The 19523-nt window shown below is 37.2% G+C and overlaps 1 protein-coding gene across 3 annotated transcripts; it reads right to left on the bottom strand.

Annotated features, from left to right (window-relative positions):
- Nucleotides 1–172: 172 nt before the first annotated feature.
- Nucleotides 173–11477, bottom strand: LOC113575613. 3 transcript variants are annotated; one of them, XM_027007203.2, is made up of 9 exons: nt 10756–11477; nt 10014–10538; nt 4930–8489; nt 4159–4399; nt 3893–4060; nt 3591–3683; nt 3295–3496; nt 2987–3194; nt 173–2289 (listed from the first exon to the last, which is right to left on the bottom strand). In XM_027007203.2, exons 1-9 carry the CDS (start codon nt 11441–11443, stop codon nt 979–981), a joined length of 6996 nt encoding a protein of 2331 aa, XP_026863004.2. In that variant the 5' UTR covers nt 11444–11477; the 3' UTR covers nt 173–978. The 3 variants fall into 3 exon arrangements, with proteins under 3 accessions (XP_026863004.2, XP_026863005.2, XP_026863006.2); XM_027007204.2 differs by having other exon boundaries at nt 3893–4063; nt 4183–4399; XM_027007205.2 differs by having other exon boundaries at nt 4183–4399.
- Nucleotides 11478–19523: the final 8046 nt, after the last annotated feature.

Genomic DNA, 19523 nt, shown 5'->3' with positions numbered 1-19523 from the left:
TGAATAGGTTGACTGATCTGTTGCGTCTACAATAATTGCTCATTTTGTTCTTTGAGAAAATATCAAATACACACACATTGCAAATTTCTGCATTTATGAACAAGCCACATCACATTTGTAGCTACTAATTTGACTAGTCTTGAACTTCTATAACTACAAAAACAAGGTAAAGTGAAAACGAATTCTGCATATCCTTTATTAAGCAATTAAAAGCAATTCCAAAAATAAAAAGTACAGAAGACATTTTATCCAGAAGACATTGTGACAATACATAATTAAAATTATAATTGCAACTATGATCAATTATTCACTTGTAGACATCATGGATAACTTACAGCATAAGTTACATTTGCTTACAGAAAATCATAATGTACAATTGCAACAATAATCTTGCACAATTATCCACATATTGTGGACATATAGAGACAAACGTGCACAGGACAACTACCGCTCAAAAGACAGGAATCAAAGTTTTCAATAATACACTAATTTTGTAGTATATATAAGCTTCTAATATGATGCTAATATATGTACCTTTAAACTGATTTTATCAAGCTGCTAAAAAGTTAGGAAACTTTGTGTTAAAAATAACTGGAAATATGAGAAAATTCCTCATATTTGCAAACCAGTGATCAAATGAAAATGACACATTTTCTACAAATTAATAGATACTTATCATTTAATAATTTCTGATTAGCCTCCAAATACTTTACATTCTGAATGATGCATCTAAAATTGTTTATCATTTAGCTCTCTAATATTTAAAAAAACAATTATGAATAAAACAACAAACTTAATTTGACAAGTGATTCCAAACCTTTGAGCAGTAACATTTATTTAGAAAAGCTGTACAGACCAATAAATGAGAGATCATTGATGCTAGACAATCCTCATGTCAAGCCACAATGTAATTAATAGTTATCATAAACTGGCATAGAAGTAATATGCTTAATAGAGCATGATCAGAGTAAGTAGATTTCATTCAGACCCCTGACTATGAAACTTCAGGAAACAGTTGTGATTGCGTGAAATGCAAAGGAACACACAGCATTTGAGACATCGTACTCGAGATGTTCTCTCACAACCTCCGAACCTACATCTGGCTTCTTCACCTTCGGCAAGTTGCTCCGGCCAATGGCCCATACCATCATATCGTGTGGCTGCATCAGGAAAAGAGTTCTCAAAGGCATCATTGGTGCCTGGAGTTGTATTTGGAGCAGAATGTTTAGGAACTGGAGGATAGGGGGGTGATGAGTCTTGTGCATCAATACTGCTAGAAAGGATTAAAGCTTTGGAAACTTCCAAACGGAATGCCATAAGTGACAGTGGCTCTGAATCATGGTTTGTATCTTGCTTGTATTGTAGCCAGGAGTTAACTAATGCCAGATCAATAAGGTCCCAAAGAACAGACTGTGGCCAGGCACTGGGTGATGAACTTGTACATGGTGTGCGATAAAGGCTTCTTAAGTCTCTGTTTAGATTTGCAGCTTTGATTGCTCGCTCAAAACCACTGACAAGCGACGTTGAACGAGATCTTTCCTTTGTTGCCGCAGAGAGGATGAAGCCATGGTGGCATCTAAATAGCTTTAGCTTTCCATCAGAGGTCACAAACTCATCACCTACTTGGCCCCTTGCACCTCCAACCTTGCCAGCACTGCGCACTCCTGCCTCTAGGAGATGCTCCAACATAGAAGGTGTTGATAGTTCTGGTTTACAGAGAAACACCATGCCTTGGTTATCATCTATTTCTTGAGAAACCATATTTACAACTACTTCCTCTCTCTTACAGTCCTTTACACGCAAGTTAAAGTCCATGACCAATCCAGTAACATTTATCATAATTGTGTGATGTAACAAATGCGTTGGGTGCCTCTGAAAAGGAAGGGGGTATTGGTCAACTGCATGGTTTCCATTTCTCTTAAGAGCTCGACACCCTTCTTGAACTCTCTTTACAATGGCCTGAACTTTCCACAATGGATCTGTTTTTGACACTAAAGTGTCTGTGCAATTCTCCGTATCCTGATACCTGCACAACGGCAAGGATGTAAACATTCTAGATTTGTCACCTGGTGAAGGAACTTGTCTCGGTGCCTTATCACTGGTGCTTAACTGAGTTGTGTTTCCTTGGCCACATTGTTCATCTCCATCTCCATTTGCCTGCCTGAGATCTCCTCTAGGACTAGCCAACTTAAGGTTGTAAGTGAGCTCAGAAAACTTGGAAGCTGACATGGCATCAGCAATTAAGGGCACTCGGGTGAGGTCCTCCCAGTACAGCTTCATACTTGGAAACTTAGGAGTAGCAAGAGGGCAAGATACAAGACAAGAATTTCAGTATCAATATCGGTTGTATACTAAACACTTAAAGAATGACAGTGATTCATACTAATAAATATATTCAACTCAGTACTTGCAATTATGGAGAATAATAAACAATTACTGATTTATATGCTATCCAAATGTACTGACAAAGTGAAATTAAATATAGATATTTACACATTCATTTTTTGTTATTTAACCACAGGACATTTTGAATGTACGATATGCATATGCACTATGTAATAAGAAGCTTGATCATATATGTCAATGGAATTAAGTGGGACCGATTCACAAGATCTACATCACTTGACTCATAAAATTGTAATCATAAGCATGACATTACTGTATTTTTTTACTGCATTGTGAAACAATTCAACAATTCTACAAGAGAACTCCATCCATTATAATATCAGAAAAGCTGGTAAACAACAATCAAAAATAGGGAGAAATCTGCACAAATGGGACTCCTGCCTTCAAATACCACTTATCTACTTAGCTTTCGTTATGTTTAGTAAATGGTTTAGCATGGTGCTAAAGACGCTTAATTTAACACTTAATTGAGAATCATAAGAAATTGATAGCATTTAGAATGTTATGTATTGGTCAGAAATACCGACACTTACAATTTGGTAAACAGACAGGAAGAGTATTTAATTAGCATGTTACCCACCTTTAGGGTTCCCATTGCAATGTGGATTCCTGCGATCTGGGCTACCTCTTTTTCGGTAACAGGTGTTGGCAGTTTTGATGTTTGCCCTGTCCAGACTGCAATTTCTTTCCACGTGTCCCAGTTGAAGTACTGCAGGAAGTAGTCAATAGGTTTCCAACACTCTTTTGTGGTTCCCCCTTGGTGCTTTGCTTGGGAAAAATCTACATTTCTATGGAAATAAGAAGGGGGGGGGGAGACTAAGAACACATAAGGAAAACACAACTTTGGAAACCTTTACCTAATATTTTGCTATTGGAATCAAGACTAACCCTGAATTTCTTCCACCCTCCTCATAGACTGAAAGTTCTTTTTGTTTCATAGCTCCATTGGTGTGGATACCATGGTAACAGGACATAATAAGAGCTTCAGCATCTGGCTCAGACTGAAAATTGTCAAACTCCTCTGTGTCTGAACTCTGTGAGAGGAATTCTAGAAGGTGTTGAGGGCTCTGGTGCTCGGTGCCAAGATCACCTGTGAAACAGCCACACATTCTCAGTAGGCAAATTAAAATAAAATATTATCAGTTAGAATTGAGCTTTTATCCCAATGTGACAAATTTATTTACCCTCTTCAGTGCCACCGTAAAAATTATGATGCATTTCCATTTGTGAGCATTCCACCATGATTTCCTCACACTCCTCTATTTCAGGTCCAGCCTCTAGAGGATATCAAAAAAGTGAATTATTGATATGTTTTACATTTATCTGACACTTTTATCCAAAACGACTTACAAATATGACTGCGTACAATTTGAGCAATTGAGGGTTAAGGGCCTTGCTTAGAGGCCCAACAACAGCAACTTGGCAGTGGTGGGGCTTGAACCAGCAACCTTCCGATTACAAGTCAAGTACCTTTATCCTGATTTACCTGTCCTCTCTTCTGGAACCTTGGTTGCTTGTTCACTAAGGGGAGGTTCCACCAGTATCTCTCCCTCCTCTTCTTTAACAGGATAGAATATACACTGTTTGCCAGCAGATTCAGAGCCTGTTGAGGATCCAGAGGGGATCCCATCTGTAGCATGATTGAGGTGCTTTTCTGCTGGGAAGGTAGTAAAAATGTATTTACAGTTATTCAAAAATAATTATTGCAGCTAAGCAACTAAGGATTGAAGGAAAAAAATTACACACACATACTTGTTTGATTTTTAGCAGACTTACGTAGGCACATAGCACGATGAGTTTGTTGTGAAGCTTTGTGCTCGTTTAAATTTTGGTGATTTTCTGCCTTTACCCGAAACATTCGAACTCCTTTCAATAAATCTCTCTCACTAGGTGGGACTTCATGAGGGGCCAGAGTTGATGGACTGGCTTCTATTTTTACATCATCAAAGTTGCCAGCAGATGTTATGCCTTCAGTCTCTGGGTGTGGATTGCCCTTCAATGAAAAAACAAAAAACTGAACTTTACCAAAAAAGATAAAATACACAATTATTGCTTTAGAATAATTGGGTGGTTCTAAAATCCTGTTTCTCTGATGTCAGGAGAAACGCGTTTACAAATCTCCACCTATATAGCCTCACCCACTTACATTGCAGTTCTCAGGCTTATTTCATCTCTGTGTTTTTTGAATGAGGCACAACAGGTCAACCAATCAGAACTTAAAATTAAACAGAATGTTTCTGTTACTGCACAGGTATGAAATAAACGATCTAAGGGATAAATAGAGGTTGGAAAATGGTGATATAAAAATGAATTATGACTGTTTTTGGAACATAAAGCCACACAAATTTTGTGTGGACTTGAAGGAAAGGGCAGAAAGGGTACCTACACTACCAAATATGTATTATGTCTAACAGGATATTTTATTAATACTCAAATACTAAAGTTCTTAGAGAGTTTGCACGTGTACTGGGTCTTTTATCTAAGGGTCAAGAAACTGCCATAGCATATGCTATCATTACTTACCCAGCTTCTTATGCTGCCTTGGCTGTGTGCAGAGTTTCCTTCCTCACTTTCATGAGCTGTCTGGAAATGTTCCAGAACCATTCCAGATGAACTGCTGGTCTTGTCTTGCTCGCCAGACTTCTGAACCAGTGATGCATCATCTGGTTTCCTCACATCTACAGCACAGGAAGTAACAGATTCTAGCTCCAAAACTACCTGATCTTCAGGGCATTCCTCCAACTCTGACTGCTTGTAAGCTATAGTGGAACAGGTTGCCTTTGTTTGATTGTTCCTTTCTTCATTCTTTTCCTCACAGTCATCCGTGAGTGAATAAAGCTGAAAAACAACTTGACATTCTTCTTTATTGTTCACCATCTCTTTTGTAGCTCTTTTTGTAGCTCTTCCAAGTTGTCTCTTTCCTTTACTTCGACCACCTCTTCCTCTTCTACTTCTTGTCATAGATGTTTTTGTTTGCTTCTCTTCTCTCTGGACCAGTATCTCCTCTTCCTCTTGTTTAATTTCTGGTTGTTCTGTTAAGTGGGAGTCTGAATTTTCAGTTGATGCTGGATTCACATGTTGTATGGATAGCTGACACTGGTTCAGGTCAGTGTGAACTGATTCATTTTCCTGTTGATCAGAGCCCACTCGAGTCTCATTAGAAAGACTATTTACCTGAGTAGAGTCCTTGTCATCTACATTTTGGTCTTCAACCATGACTACCTTCACATCTAAAGGCAACTCCTCTTTAATGTCAACACCCTCCTGTGGCTCAGAAACTGAGACCAGTTGAACTGACTCCATGTTCTCCTTTTCCCCTGACTTTTTCTTGTGTACTGGAATGTGGAAAGTGTCAGGTTCTGTGGATGAAACATCTGCAAAAGGCTGCCTAAATATTGTGGAATCTTTGCAAAGTGTCTCTGAATTTCCAGGATGAATATCTTGATGAATCTTCTCCCTCTCTTTGGCCTCGTGTTCAAGAGAGATTGATGCAGTTGGGAAAGAAGGGGAAGGACTGAGGGCTGGGAATGAGAGTCCGTGATCATCCCTGTCTTCTAAACCAATCTCTCTCATCTCGGTCTCCATATCCCAGTCTGTAGACACCTGTATTTCAAAGTTGCTTGAATGAACCGCTTTTGTGATTATTGCTTCATTTGACCCAGAACTCACTGGATTATTAGAAGCATCACTGCTCAAATTGGACTGGAAAATTCCACTTTCAGAATGCATAGAAGCCATGTGCTCCTGCAAGGCAGGGACTTCTGAGAAGTTCTTCCCACAATCTTGGCATCCAATTGTGAGCCGAGAATATGGAGGACTCAATGCAATTTCCTGATCTATTTTCGTAGAAGATTTACGCTTCCGCACAACTTTTGGCTTTGTGCATAATGGAGCTGAAGTGAGACCATTGTCAACAGAGTACATTTGCAAATGACAGGCATCCTTCTGAAATTCTTTAGATTTCTTTCCAATCATTTTTGCTTTCTTTTTCCTTGCCGTTTGTGGTGATTTATTTTGTGTTTCTCCTTTTGTCTGTACCACTGTAGCTTCTTGGGAACAAACTTCCTTACTCTGACATTTATGTTTAAGTGGTTGTTCAAATCCTGTGGTTTTAGCATCCAACTTGTGCACTTTTAGCTGTGGCTGCTTGTGACCTTTCAATAAAAGCAATGCTTGCTGCTTTATTTGATCATGACATGAGATTTCAGACTCACTTTTTTGCTCTTTGTCCTTTCGTTTAGCTAACGTTTGGATTTCCGTACCTAGTTCATTCTCGGTAGCATCTTTAATCTTTGCTTTCTTTGGAGACACTGCTTCCACTATCTTGGCTTGCTTTTTTTTCTTTGGCTTAGGTGTTTCATTTTGCTCCATATCCTGGGCAGATTTCCCTTTCTTTGCCAAATCTCTGGGGGTTTCAATTTTTCTCTTCTGAGGTTTCCCTTGTGGTGTTGGTTCTGCCACTTTAATAGCCTTTGGTATACAAAAGTCATGCTTGAGCCCAGTCAAATTTTCAACTGTGCCTCCTTTTTTGCGTTTCTGATTTTTCTGTTTCTGTTTTAAATGAGGGGCACTTTCATTTTGTAACAAAGTAGGCACTTGAACCAAATCGATGTCTTGCCATTCTTTGTATAGACCTGCCTTGGATATCTTCAGGAGCTTTTGTTTTGAAGATTTCTCTTTGTTTTCTCTAGGTCCAAAATGCACCAGTTTTTTGTTCTTTGTCTTCTCTCTCTTTTTTTGTACAGTTTTTGATGCAGTGTTAGTTTCTCGAGAAGTTGTTGTCTGTGAGGTGCTTAGTGAACCTTCATCTTCAGATCCCAGGGACTGTGACTTAAGAGATACCCGTTTCTTGGACCTTTTCTTCTTTGTTGGTAGCATTATCTTAGCATACAAGCAATCTTTTACACCCGACATCTTCTGGTCTCCTGGTGCCAACATGGTCTGCTGATTACCGGAATTATTAACTGGTGCCTGTTCCAAGTAATAGTTCTCTTGATGATGCTGCACATTGTTGAGAGAAGGCTGAATAGTCTGTCCTTTTGGTTCCTCTGACTGTGAAGTTTCCTTTGGAGCCAACTGTTCCAAGTGAGCTTCAAGCTCTTGATTATTATCAAAGTTAAGAATATTCATTTGTCCAGACTGTGGCTCTGATTCTATTAATGAGTCTTCTGCATCACATTTTTGATCCAGGGATTCTGCAGTAATGATGGTCTCTTCTGACAGCATGATTTCTGTTGGCTTTGAAATATTTTCTTCAGTTGTTTGAGACTGACTGCTTTCAAAATCATTTATGGAAAACACAGACGAACCATCCCCAGTCTCTAAAGTTTTGACATCTAAAGTAACTTGAATATGCTGCTCCACTGTTGTATCCATTTGTTCACTGCTTTCCTCCTGGGGAGTTAAGACTGACTTTTCAGTCAGCTCTGGTAAAATCTCAAATTGAACCTCATTTAACTGTGCACCTCTCATATCCGATTCAACAACTGCCACCTGATTCTCTGGATTCCCTAATGAAACAACAGTTTTCTCACCCTGCACCATTGTTGCCTCTTGCTCAACAGTAACCCCAATCTCTAAAGAATCTTTACACGTGGTTCGCTCAGCTCCAGTTGACATCATCCCTTCATGCCTTGACTCATCCCTTGTCTGCTGAAGTATGACTGGTTGAATTGTTGGTTGTGTGAAATTAAAGTGCAATGGCTGTATGAGACCCTGTGGCTGTTGCATTCCCATGTTTTGGGCCTGAAAAGATAACGGGTCAACTCCAAGTATGACCAGCTGATTGACTTTTTGTACATTTCCCAGTTTTTCTATTAATCTTTTAATTTGTTCAGCTCCCAGTGGGCCTATTTGTTGTGCTGCTGGTCCAATAGCTTCCATACGTAGTAGAGGTGGTTGAACTATTGCAGATTGAGTTGTAACAAGTGGGACACCTTTTAACTCTTGTGATGCCACGGTGGTACTGGAGGGAGGTATGGTTTTGCACTGTGGATGCTTAATTTTAATGTGATGAATCTGTGACTTTGCTGTCTTGAAGGATTCATCACACTGTGAGCATGCAAACTTCTTAGCAAATGTACCTGCAAAAGTGCAAATGACAGATATGAATGCCTTGGTAATAAGGACAACCCAAAAAATATTTGATGACAACAGCTGCATACAGAAATTGTTGGCCGGTAATGATAAATGATCCATGATGAGGCATTTGAACATCTGCTGATAATGTATTTATGAAGATAATTTTAAACTGTATACTGTATATAGCAGTACACAGTTTCTTAGCCATCATTCATAGCCATGATTCACAGCTACATAGCTACATTTTGAATCAAATCAAGAAAAAGAAGTCGTCTAGTTCATCTGCACCTGGTATAAGTTTTGCCACATTGTATGTCCAAAGAATGTTTCTGCACAAGAAAGGTTTCTCTGTATGGGATAAGATGCTTAACTACTACAGTATTTGTAGCAATTGCAATAATTATTAATGCCATAATCTCTTTTTTATTTATTTTCCTGTACTTTTTATCTTTTAAAGTTCCATTTAATTAAAATGTGTTATATAAAAATATGTTTGAATAATTTACTTTGATTTGTTTTGTAGAACTCTTTAACTAGAGTATCCAGTATTCCAGAATAAAAATACACACTATTAATTCAGCAATAACCCGCGACACTCTCAGGACCTGCAGTTGCATCCACAATCTCAATATTTACTCTTGTAACAAAATTATTTTATTAGTGTCAATGTAGCTAACAAATAGTTCACATTAGTCACACAATACTATGCTCTAATATTAATACCTAAATAATAAGCCAGAAATATAAAAGCGGCTAACATAAATACTAATATACTATTAAGTACAAATGTCAAAGCATTTAAGTGTAAAAAATGAAAGTTTTGAGCCTGTTCTAGTCTTAATTTTTTTATTGTGAAAATATAGCCTACTACTTATTTGGTCTAGTATTTCTCTGAAAATAAAAATATATGAGAGATTTCTCTGCAAAGCTGCCATGTGGGCAGTATTTTGTATTTACTACTCTCTCTAATGCCTCTAATGCGCTTGAATTGTTGTTTCATAAATGTCATTGTGGTACTGCTCAACCCTAAACTATGATTGGCCCTTAAGATTTTTATTGTTCTTGCTTTTTTGACAGTTGTAATATTTGAGTTGGTTGTCACATAGACATATCATTGGTCTGCTAACCTAGCCTACTGTAACTAAAACAATCCCTGAAGTGTATGTTTTGTGTGTCTGTAGCATAAGAGACCCACACAGCTATGCAAGTACATCCTGAAAGAAAGGTGCCTAAGTTTCAGAAAGATAAGCAGTTAAGTTTCTGCAGGGTACAGTAAAAGGTTCAAAGACAATTATAAGATTGTACAAGTTATAAATACTAATAGACTATGTATGTTTTAGTCCATGATCCAAGCTCATTGGATTTGAGTGAGAGCCCTTCCTCCCTTTATATATAATTTTATATATAACTTTATATATAACTTTATATATTATAAATCAAATATATGATTATTTGATTTCCCACTACTTCTTGGCAACATCACCCCATACTCTTTAGGATTAACCTGGAGACAGAGTCGTACCTACCTTTATTCCTCTTTTTTTTTGTGTTGGTTGTAGAATTTGCCAGGTCTGCAGTGCCCTCTGTATCCTCCTTTTCATGTGCTTCCAGGTGTTTTTGGAGAGCCTTTGGCATGCTGAACCTCTTGCCACACTCTTTGTGTATGCACACATATGGCCTTTCTCCAGTGTGTATGCGCTGGTGGTATTTAAGCAAGGTTAGGGTTTTGCAGTGCTTGCCACAGTCTGAGCAGGTGTATCCATGCTTGCCAAAGTGAACTTTCTTGTGACTTGTGAGCTCAGATGATCGGCTGAAGGCTTCCCCGCAGATGGGACATTTGAAAGGCTGCTTCTCCGTATGAGCCCTCTGATGTGCCATGAGCTCAGTGGAGCAGGTGAAATGCCGATCACAGACGTAGCAGGCGAAGAGGGCATCGCCAAGCATGCACTGCTCATACTCGGTGGGGTGGTTCATTTTGAGGTGGCGCTCCTTGCTCTTGTTGTCACTGAAGATGATGTGGCACTCCAGGCATTGTAGGGACAGCTGAGATGCTACGAATGCATCATAAACCAAAATAAATCACACTTCAATAGGTTCTTTAAAAATATCTCTTCTAAAGACATTCCAAGGGCTTTTTTTTTAAGTACACTTAAAATTATAGATAATGGGGATAAATACACTGGGAGAATTAATTATGCCATTGTTTTATAGCTAATGCTTTTTGCTAACAGTAATGAGATGATTAAACTGAAATGAGAAACAACTTACAGGTGAGGGGGATAACAGTGGATCTGGTCATGTCTATTTTCAGCGGATCCATTCTGTCCTTCTTTGGGGGAATGTTCTTTCTGACACTCTTTTCCTCTTTGGAGCATCCCACATCTTTGGGAGTCATGGATGTTGAATCTGGAGTCTGTTTTTTTTCACATACCACCTCTTTCAATTTCCCCATCAACAGGGCACTTGGATCTAATGTAACTTTGTCAGATGGACCTTGTGCTTCACTGGGGTCTGTATGGACTATGAACTCACAGCGCGGTTCCACAGGGTTTATGTCCGATTCCAAAATGCTGGCAGCTATCATCTCATTGGGAATACCTGGGTCTGATGAAGTATGATCAGACAATGTTGACTGAACTTGAGAGTCATTGGGATCATCAGGGCCAGTTGGTTTCTCCTGAGTTGCTTTATGTGTCATCAGGGAGAGTGCATTTTCTTCCAACATTACCTCCACTGGTGATACTGGTTCTATTATTGACTCTGATGGTACATGCAGATTCAATTTCTGCCCTTCAAGACCAATGATCTGTGCTGTAATGTTATTGACCTCAACATGTACTGATTGGTGGTCTAATGTTGTTTCTGTAGAAGATATGTGATCTAAAGCCATATCTCCTTTGGCAAGAAACATATCACTGACTGAAAAATCATTCACTGACTGTTTAGAAAGCTCCATGATCTTCCTAAATTAATTTAAAGATGAGCTCTTAGAAGTATTCAAATGTCCTGAAATACACAACACAAATAGAGACACATTTGAGCACTAAAAACAGGAGTGATTCATATTGCAAATGTGAACATTCAATATTTTAGTAACTGTACAATGCAAGCTAATAAAATAAAAATAATTCTCAATTATATATTAGTGACTAATGATATATATTAGTGACCATCAGTCTAGGTAAAATAACGGAGCTAGCACTACTGCGGCCTCTTTTTGAAATGGTGTAAAGAATAAAATTTAAATCCTGGTGAAGATATGGCATAGAGCTATAGCTGCCGCTGTTAAATAACTATTCTTCATCAACAAATAATGGTTCAGTTATTTACACCGTATCTATGCATAACCAGAATGGTGAAATAAAGAAAATCATATTTCAACTAAGGATTGCAATTACAAGACAACAGGATGTTTTCTAGTGGTGCATAATAAATATTTAGTTTTTAACTCGCCCGCAAACCGAGCTAGATAGCTAGCTAGCTGAGCTAGATTACTCCGTTGTTGTAATTGTTAGAGGTAGCCCATTGTTGAGCAAGCTAGCTGACCAGCCTCACCAAACGCACAGATCAATACAATCATATGACGTTGCATTATGTGCATTATAGCCACTATAATGTACACGCGGTTATACTTTTCATTACATGATCCATTATATTAGAACATTTAGCCTACCTATTTTATTTCTTCCATGCAAACATCACTGCTGTAGCACCAAAATCATCACGAAATCGGAGTTTGACGTCATGCGTAGCGATCTCTATGGTAGTTGTAGTTTTTCTGAACTGTGGCATACTTCTAGTGGGCGTTCATGCTTTAGCCAGCTGCTTTGTTTTGAACAAACTCGCTAATCTGTTGCGTTAAACTGTTCACTTTTCTGGTTAAACCACATTTAGAGCAAAACCACATTTCCAGCTATTCTCACTCAGGCAGGATTCAGTTTTCAGTCTCTAGACAGGTCATTGATTTATGTGTATGTTTTTATTCATTTTATAATGAATGACCACTGATCTTGCACCTATGTCGAGTAACTGGAGCTTATATGAGTTTTGCACTTCTAGTCTAGGCATCAGTATTGATCCCTGACCCTAACCCTAACCCTATTTCTACAGTATTCTAGTTCAGTGGTATCGTGAACTGTAACCTACTATACTGGCTAGGATATATTCTAAAAGTAAATGACAAAGCACTTTTGTCAGCCGCTCTGGAGCGTCTGCCAAATGCCGTAAATGTAATTACAGCAATTTTTACAGCACCCACAATTTAGTATAAATATTTTCATTTTACTATATTTTATTTATTTTTTTATTTACATTTTAATATCTCATTCTTCTTGTATTTCATTAATTTAATTGAGTCCATTGCAACGAAAACACATGGCCTATCAGCCATTTGCCCTTTTTGTGTAATTGGTTATTTTAGTTTTTGAATTTGTACAACTTTTACATTAAAATTACATTAAAATGCTATATATGCTTTATTTAGACTTACCTTCATTCATGTGGGTATTTAAAAAAGAATAGTATATGGATATGTTTTTTTTTTTTGTTGCACGGTCTCAATTGTTGAAGCCACATTTTCTTTATCTTTAAACAGACATTGTTTATTTTGTGTTATTCATATTGTTTTCCTATTTTTGCATATCACTTTGATTAGACATAGTAGTAGTGGTAGTAGCATGACAGCTAGCAGAACAATGGATTTACCATGTTAGATACTTCCAGTCACACTGGCAAAGTCTGCACAAAACAGCATAATCAATAATCCCCTGATCAATATGATCAATATGCAGGCACACATTTATGATATTTTAAACTAATTTACCATTAAATAATCCCCTTGACGAGTTCTCATGTCATGGAAAGCGTTACATTATAGACTTGAAGCACACCATTTGCACATTACTTTTGACTTGCTCCAGAGTCCATATTTGAAGTTTGTGGTTTTTCTAAAGTACACACTTCCGTGACACATTTCAGGATCTAGCAAAAATGTGCACACATTGGTTAAAGCTGAAGATGTGTTATATACTGTAGATCTGTACAAGTTTTGCACACTTTGTATTTTTGAGCAGTTTATTCCCATTCTTCATTGGCAGATCCTCTCAAGAATGGCAAGCATCTGTGAACTGCCATTTTGAGATCTCTCCACAGATGTTTGGTGGAGATTAAGTCTGGGCTTTGTATGGGCCCCTCAAGGACATTCAGAGACTTGCCCCAAAGCCACACACGTGTTTTTCTGGCTGTATGCTTCATGCTATTGTCATGTTCAAAGCTGAACTATCACCCCAGACTGAGTTTGCTCTACATTACATTTTCTTCCATGCAATTTTCTTCTTCTTTAATACATTATGGGCCCTTATAGACCAAAGTGTCTTTCAAAACTACAACCAAACAATTCAAATTGCAACAGATGAACTCTAGCTGAGTTCTCAACACATATCAAAGATAATTCATGCAAACAGGATGTACCTGATCATAATTTTAATGTTGAGTGCCACAACAAATGGTCTGCATACGTTTGTAAATAAGAGAGTTCAATTTTTGATTTTTCATTCATTTTCAAATATTTTCTCTAAAGATACTGTTTTCACTTCATCATTATACATGACTGAATGTAGACCGAAGGCAATAATATCAATTAATTAAACCCTCAACACAATAAAGTGTGCAACAAGGTGTCGAAATATATAGATAGAAAAGCAGTCAATTCTATAGTGCGCTAAACAACTTTTCAGTTTATTTGTTTCTTGTGTTTAGTCCCCTGGACTCCCAGGAAAGGGAAAGTTTTCCACTTATAGCTGATTCTACCCATGTCTTCCTTTGTCTTCATTTTGTCTTGGTTTTCACCATTTTCTAGCCTCTGTGAATAATGTTCTGAAAGTATACTTATTCAGGCACCTCTACAATAGGGCCTGGAGTTTCCAGTGAATTGATAGGTCAGCTACTGTGAGTACAAAATGGCTTTTTTGGGGTTTTATTTTATTGTAATGGTTTGTACTGAGGTCATTAATGCAATGCAGATACTTTTACAGTATATATTTATCCAGTTCACTTCAGTTCAGTTTATAGGGTACTGCTATGTTATAAAACAGCTTTATAGAAACCAATGTTGAGACCCCCTAATGGGCAAGTGAATGGCAAAAGTAGCATGAAAAAGGAGGAATATAGTTTAAAAAATATATAAGATATCAAAAGTTGAAATAAGAATTACACAAGTCTTGGCAGGTCAATTTAATGTCTCCCTTTAGTAAGCCATGGTTACCACTCCAAAAGACAAAAATAATCTCAGGGAAGCTTTGATCACATTTATGGCTTTAGACAAAAGACTCCTAATCTTTTGATGGAATAACAAAAGATTGATGGGCATTGTGAGGCCACAACTGGATTTCAGACAATGTGGGACATAAATGATAAGATGTCTGATTTCAAGGAAATGACTGGATATGAATTAGATATACAAAAAGTGTCTGATTTGACAACGCATTAAAAAAAGGCCAAATTGTCACCTTTCACTCTCAGTTGTCAGCTATGGTGGTATGGATCCAGTCAATATAGCGACAGACTTCAGTATAAACTCCAGGAGAGCCAGCATCTGCACAACCATGTCCCCAGGACACGACTCCCTGAAGCTTCTTGTTGCATACAAGGGGTCCACCTGAGTCACCCTGGAAAAAAAAAATTAAGAATAAGAAGCATAAAATTTGTTTTTTTCCTTTCTCAGAATATTATGGTAATACAAATTCGATAACTTATAGTTAATGTATTGATGTAGATGTTCTAAGTATTTGTATGATTATCTGGCAGATTTTTTTAGTAACCTTTGTGATTTTTTTTCTGATGTACAGACAATATTTAAATATTCTAATAAATATTTAATAGTGTGTTAAAATATCTTACCTGACATGAATCTTTGCCACCCTCCATAAACCCAGCACAGAACATGTTCTCAGTGATTTGGCTACCATAAGCTTCTTTGCACTGAGAGCGTGAAAGCACAGGCACATTCAAGCACTGCAGAACAGAAGCGTAGTTCACTGGAAAAGATTACACAGTGGTATACCTATGAGCTGGCAGATCTCCACTGAAAGAGCTGTTTTAAGCAATATTATTGCAATAGTCACCTCCAGAGTTGATCTGATTACCCCATCCAGACACTAGACAGTTCTCATCAGCCACAGCACACGTGGTCGCCAGGGCAATCGGCAGCACGTACTGGTTCAGAACAGCAGGTTCAATGAGCTTGATCAACATGATGTCATTGTCCTCCGTGACGCCATTGTAGTCAGGGTGAGGTATGACCTTCTCTGCCCAGATCCTCTGCTCTGTGCCTTCATCTTTGAACAAGTTGTGCTCACCCAGGTGAAGAGCAAGACGAGGAGGCCTATAAATCAAATTACTTTAAGTATTATTTATTATATATTTTTTCCATGCTGCTGTGCTGAGTGTAAGTACTTCCATTGCAATGGAAAGTACCATTTTACTATAGGAAAAAAATAGGGTGACACCTAGACTTGTATAACATATGAACTTTGATATTGGCTGAGTATAGTTGAGTATAATTTACAGGACAGACAAAATTATGTAATTAGTATAAAGTTTTTTTTTTGTTTTGTTTTTTTAAAGCAGCCAGTTTTATTTTCCCCACATTACAAATAAAAAATAGTTTAGCTACATTATTTTCTTTTTAATTTGCAAAACCAAAACATAACGGTAGCCTCACTGTGAATGGACGTAGTATTTTTTAAATTATTTTTATTATGCCTAACCTGCATACCTTTGAAGTGTTGAACATTTGAAGCAGTGTTGGAAGAGAAAAATTAATTTCTGTGATCATCTTTGATGCTGCCAATTTTTATTAACCACCCTTTATTTATGTTTCAATTAGTGAGAGAATCAGCAAGTATTATTTGAATAAAATATAACAATCAGAACACCATTAATTCAGAAATGGGTGGTTTTTTTTTTATAATATAGTGACATAACAGAAGCATCAAGAACTATTCAGTATAAAAATAGCAGTCAAAAAGATGTTATATTGAAATTAGTGTTATAGTGAAATTATCATTATACATTAACATTTAGAAAGATCAAAAATTGTATTTCCTTGTCATGTAATGTTTACATTAGTTTAGATCATCAGCTGAAAAAGGAGGGTGCTGTAAGATACTCACGGAAGGTAACAGTGGGCAGCAGACACTGCCCAACTTTTGCTGATTAAGGACGCCCCACACCACCGTTTTCCGTTGTCATACGTTAGATACACCTGCCAGGGCTGAGAATGAGGTGCACACTCACTGCCGCCGATGATCTTATCATCATCAGCTCTGCTGCATGCTATTTCATAAATATATTAGCAGGCATTAATATAAACAAATGGACTGTTCAACTTTAATATGCAAGGCCCTGCATCTAAAAATAAAATCTGCATTTGGTGCAACTCTATAACAGTCCAACATATAATATTCAGCGTTTAAATAATTAAACAATAAATGATGTTTCTTGTATCTCCAACATCCATACTTTTTCAGTTAGCGTAAGCTAAATTCTTTGTAGATAAGTTAATTTGTTAAGTTTCTTGAGCTTTTAAGACATGACCTTTTAATACATTTTATAGATTAGTGCTTTTTATTTACCAAACAGAAGTGAAGCTCACGGACACCAAATATGTATCATTCCAGTTTCTAAGTCCATTACACTGCTAGCTTCTTAATTAGGATGGAGGGTTTACTCACCCACAGCCACTACCAACAAAACAAACACAATTGTCCTCATTACAATTGAGGAGGTGAAAAGTGAACTTGAAAGATGGACTAAGGTTTATATCATCATGTGATGAGACAACACCTGGGTGTTTCCCTAAGCACAACCAGTGAAATAAAGGCAAACATTTCTAGATGGAAACTTACCAACTGTCCAAACATCTCTTATCTGATTGCCCTGTCAAACCCAGGATTCAAGATAATGCACACAGGCCACTAAATACACAGCAAAATTGGCAAACACAAAGTTACTCTATTGGAGTGAATTCATTTCATCACTTTGAAAGGTTCCACTCTCCACAGTGTTAACAATTTTTAGGGTGTTAGTGGCTGCTTTTTGTATTTTTGAATAAATGCACCACTTCTAATAACATCCCAAAAATATTAAATGCTCAGTTTTCAAAATACAACATAATATATGCTCTGTTATAACTTTCATTAGAACACAACTTATCAAAGGGTCTAAAATAGGTAAGCAGGACAACACAAGTAAGGGTCATTTATGTCAACTGACTTAGTTCCCAGTTCATGTCATGAATTTTCTTGTAAAAGAAATTATGTGCAAACTTCTATTAAATTCATGAGACCTTGCAATATCCTATATATCTACTTCATACTTTTAGTTATTAAATCTTTAAGTTTGGCACTCACTTGCAGTTCTTTGTCTGTGTAATCAAAGCATCACAATCTGCATATTTTTCACTGGAATTTGTACTGAACATCCAAGAAATCTAAGGATACTTTGCAACTTTTATGAATAATTTACAATATTCATGTAAATATTTGTTGCAGAATGTTTTCAGTAATGAATAAACAAATTATTCTGTAATAAACAAATGCATAAACATTTTTTTCCAAATGAAGAATCTTTGATTTTAAGAATGTAATATCACCACTGGTTTTCACTTTCTTGCAACCTAATTTTGTTTTTTGTACTATTAATATAGTTCACTTACATCTAGTTCACTACTTCAGATCTTGCTAAATATAGCTTCAGAGCTGAAAAACCCAATTTTTAAGAGATTTTGGTTATATAGTTTCCCAAGAAGGATTATCTAATTTCCTTGAATTTAACAGAAAATTAAGTAGGAAAATCCATGACATGAACTGGGAGGTCCAGATGTGTTGGCATGGAATGACCTATAACAGAAAATGGATCCCTTCTCTTCTCAACAAAGTATATATTTATGTGGTCATTAAAGTACCATTTGTCAACATTACAGACTAATATGAAAGCATAGTTTTCATGTATTATATTATGTCTTTTTGAACTCATGATCCAGTGTATACAAAAATAAACCTGGTACTCAGTACCATAATTTCTGACCCACTTGGTAGTTGAGACCCCTGAAGAAGTACTCTAAATGTAATGTCTGCCTAAGTATTTCCTCACCCTCCAAGCTAGTGTTGGTAGTGAACCAATAGTTCTCATAAATAAATGTCAATTAACACTGCTGCTGCTTTACTAGCTGTTGTGAGACTTATAAACATTTGCACAATATGGTGGTGCACTATACATACACCATATATAAAGGGGCAGCCTTTCTAAAATATATTGCGAACAGTGTATCATGATGATGCTTACCATCAATCACTGTTGACTATCAGTCAGAAAACAGTGACAAATATACAAGAGATTCAAATCTGATTGAAAACAATTGTAATTCTGTGTACACACAGCCCTGACAAAATCAGATTTGCATCAATTTAAGGCAAAAAAAAAGTTCACGTTAGAAGCCTCATTGTTCAATTCTGAATTTTTTTTTGCCTAGATTGGATTTGCCTATCTTGATGGTTCAAATTCATATTTGAAAGTGACCTGTAGCTGCCTGTAATGTAAATGCATCTGTCCTCTGAAATGCAAGGAATATGTACACCGATACACATTTGCATGAATCATCTGCGCAACCACAAACAAAAAGTATTAAAACCAGCAAAATGGGTGCACTAGTTGCGCAAGTATGCATCACATTTTTCTCTGGAGGATGGAAAACCGTTTCTCAGCTGTAGATTATCAAGTCGGGAAGGTGAAAAAAGTCAGACAGCTATCTCTTGCTGTTTTTGCAGCTATTGCTGGCACTGCTGCATAAAGTGATGTGTGGGTGTGGGAGAGGAGCCAGATGACTGATGGCAAAAGTGCTAAGGGCATGCATGTAGGCAAAAAGCCATATGAATACCGACTACCCTCCTCTGATCCTTCCCCGAGGAGGTCATACTCTCCTCAGTACCTGCATATACTCACCTGAACCCCGTTAATAATCAGCTATGTTATTTAAG

Source organism: Electrophorus electricus, chromosome 10 (assembly GCF_013358815.1).
Source record: "Electrophorus electricus isolate fEleEle1 chromosome 10, fEleEle1.pri, whole genome shotgun sequence".
In the NCBI taxonomy this organism is placed as follows: Eukaryota; Metazoa; Chordata; class Actinopteri; order Gymnotiformes; family Gymnotidae; genus Electrophorus; species Electrophorus electricus.
The sequence above is the reverse complement of the archived record's forward strand: the minus strand, read 5'-3'. Positions and strand labels throughout refer to the sequence as shown.

Excerpts from the sequence above, each read along its gene's own strand:
- LOC113575613 (XM_027007203.2), bottom strand. The coding sequence starts at position 11,443 with ATGGAGCTTTCTAAACAGTCAGTGAATGATTTTTCAGTCAGTGATATG. Across the intron at positions 8,490-10,013 it reads AAAAAAAAAGAGGAATAAAG|GTACATTTGCTAAGAAGTTT; the intron begins GTAGGTACGACT and ends GCACTTTTGCAG. Across the intron at positions 4,061-4,158 it reads GTCTGCTAAAAATCAAACAA|AAAAGCACCTCAATCATGCT; the intron begins GTATGTGTGTGT and ends CCTTCCCAGCAG.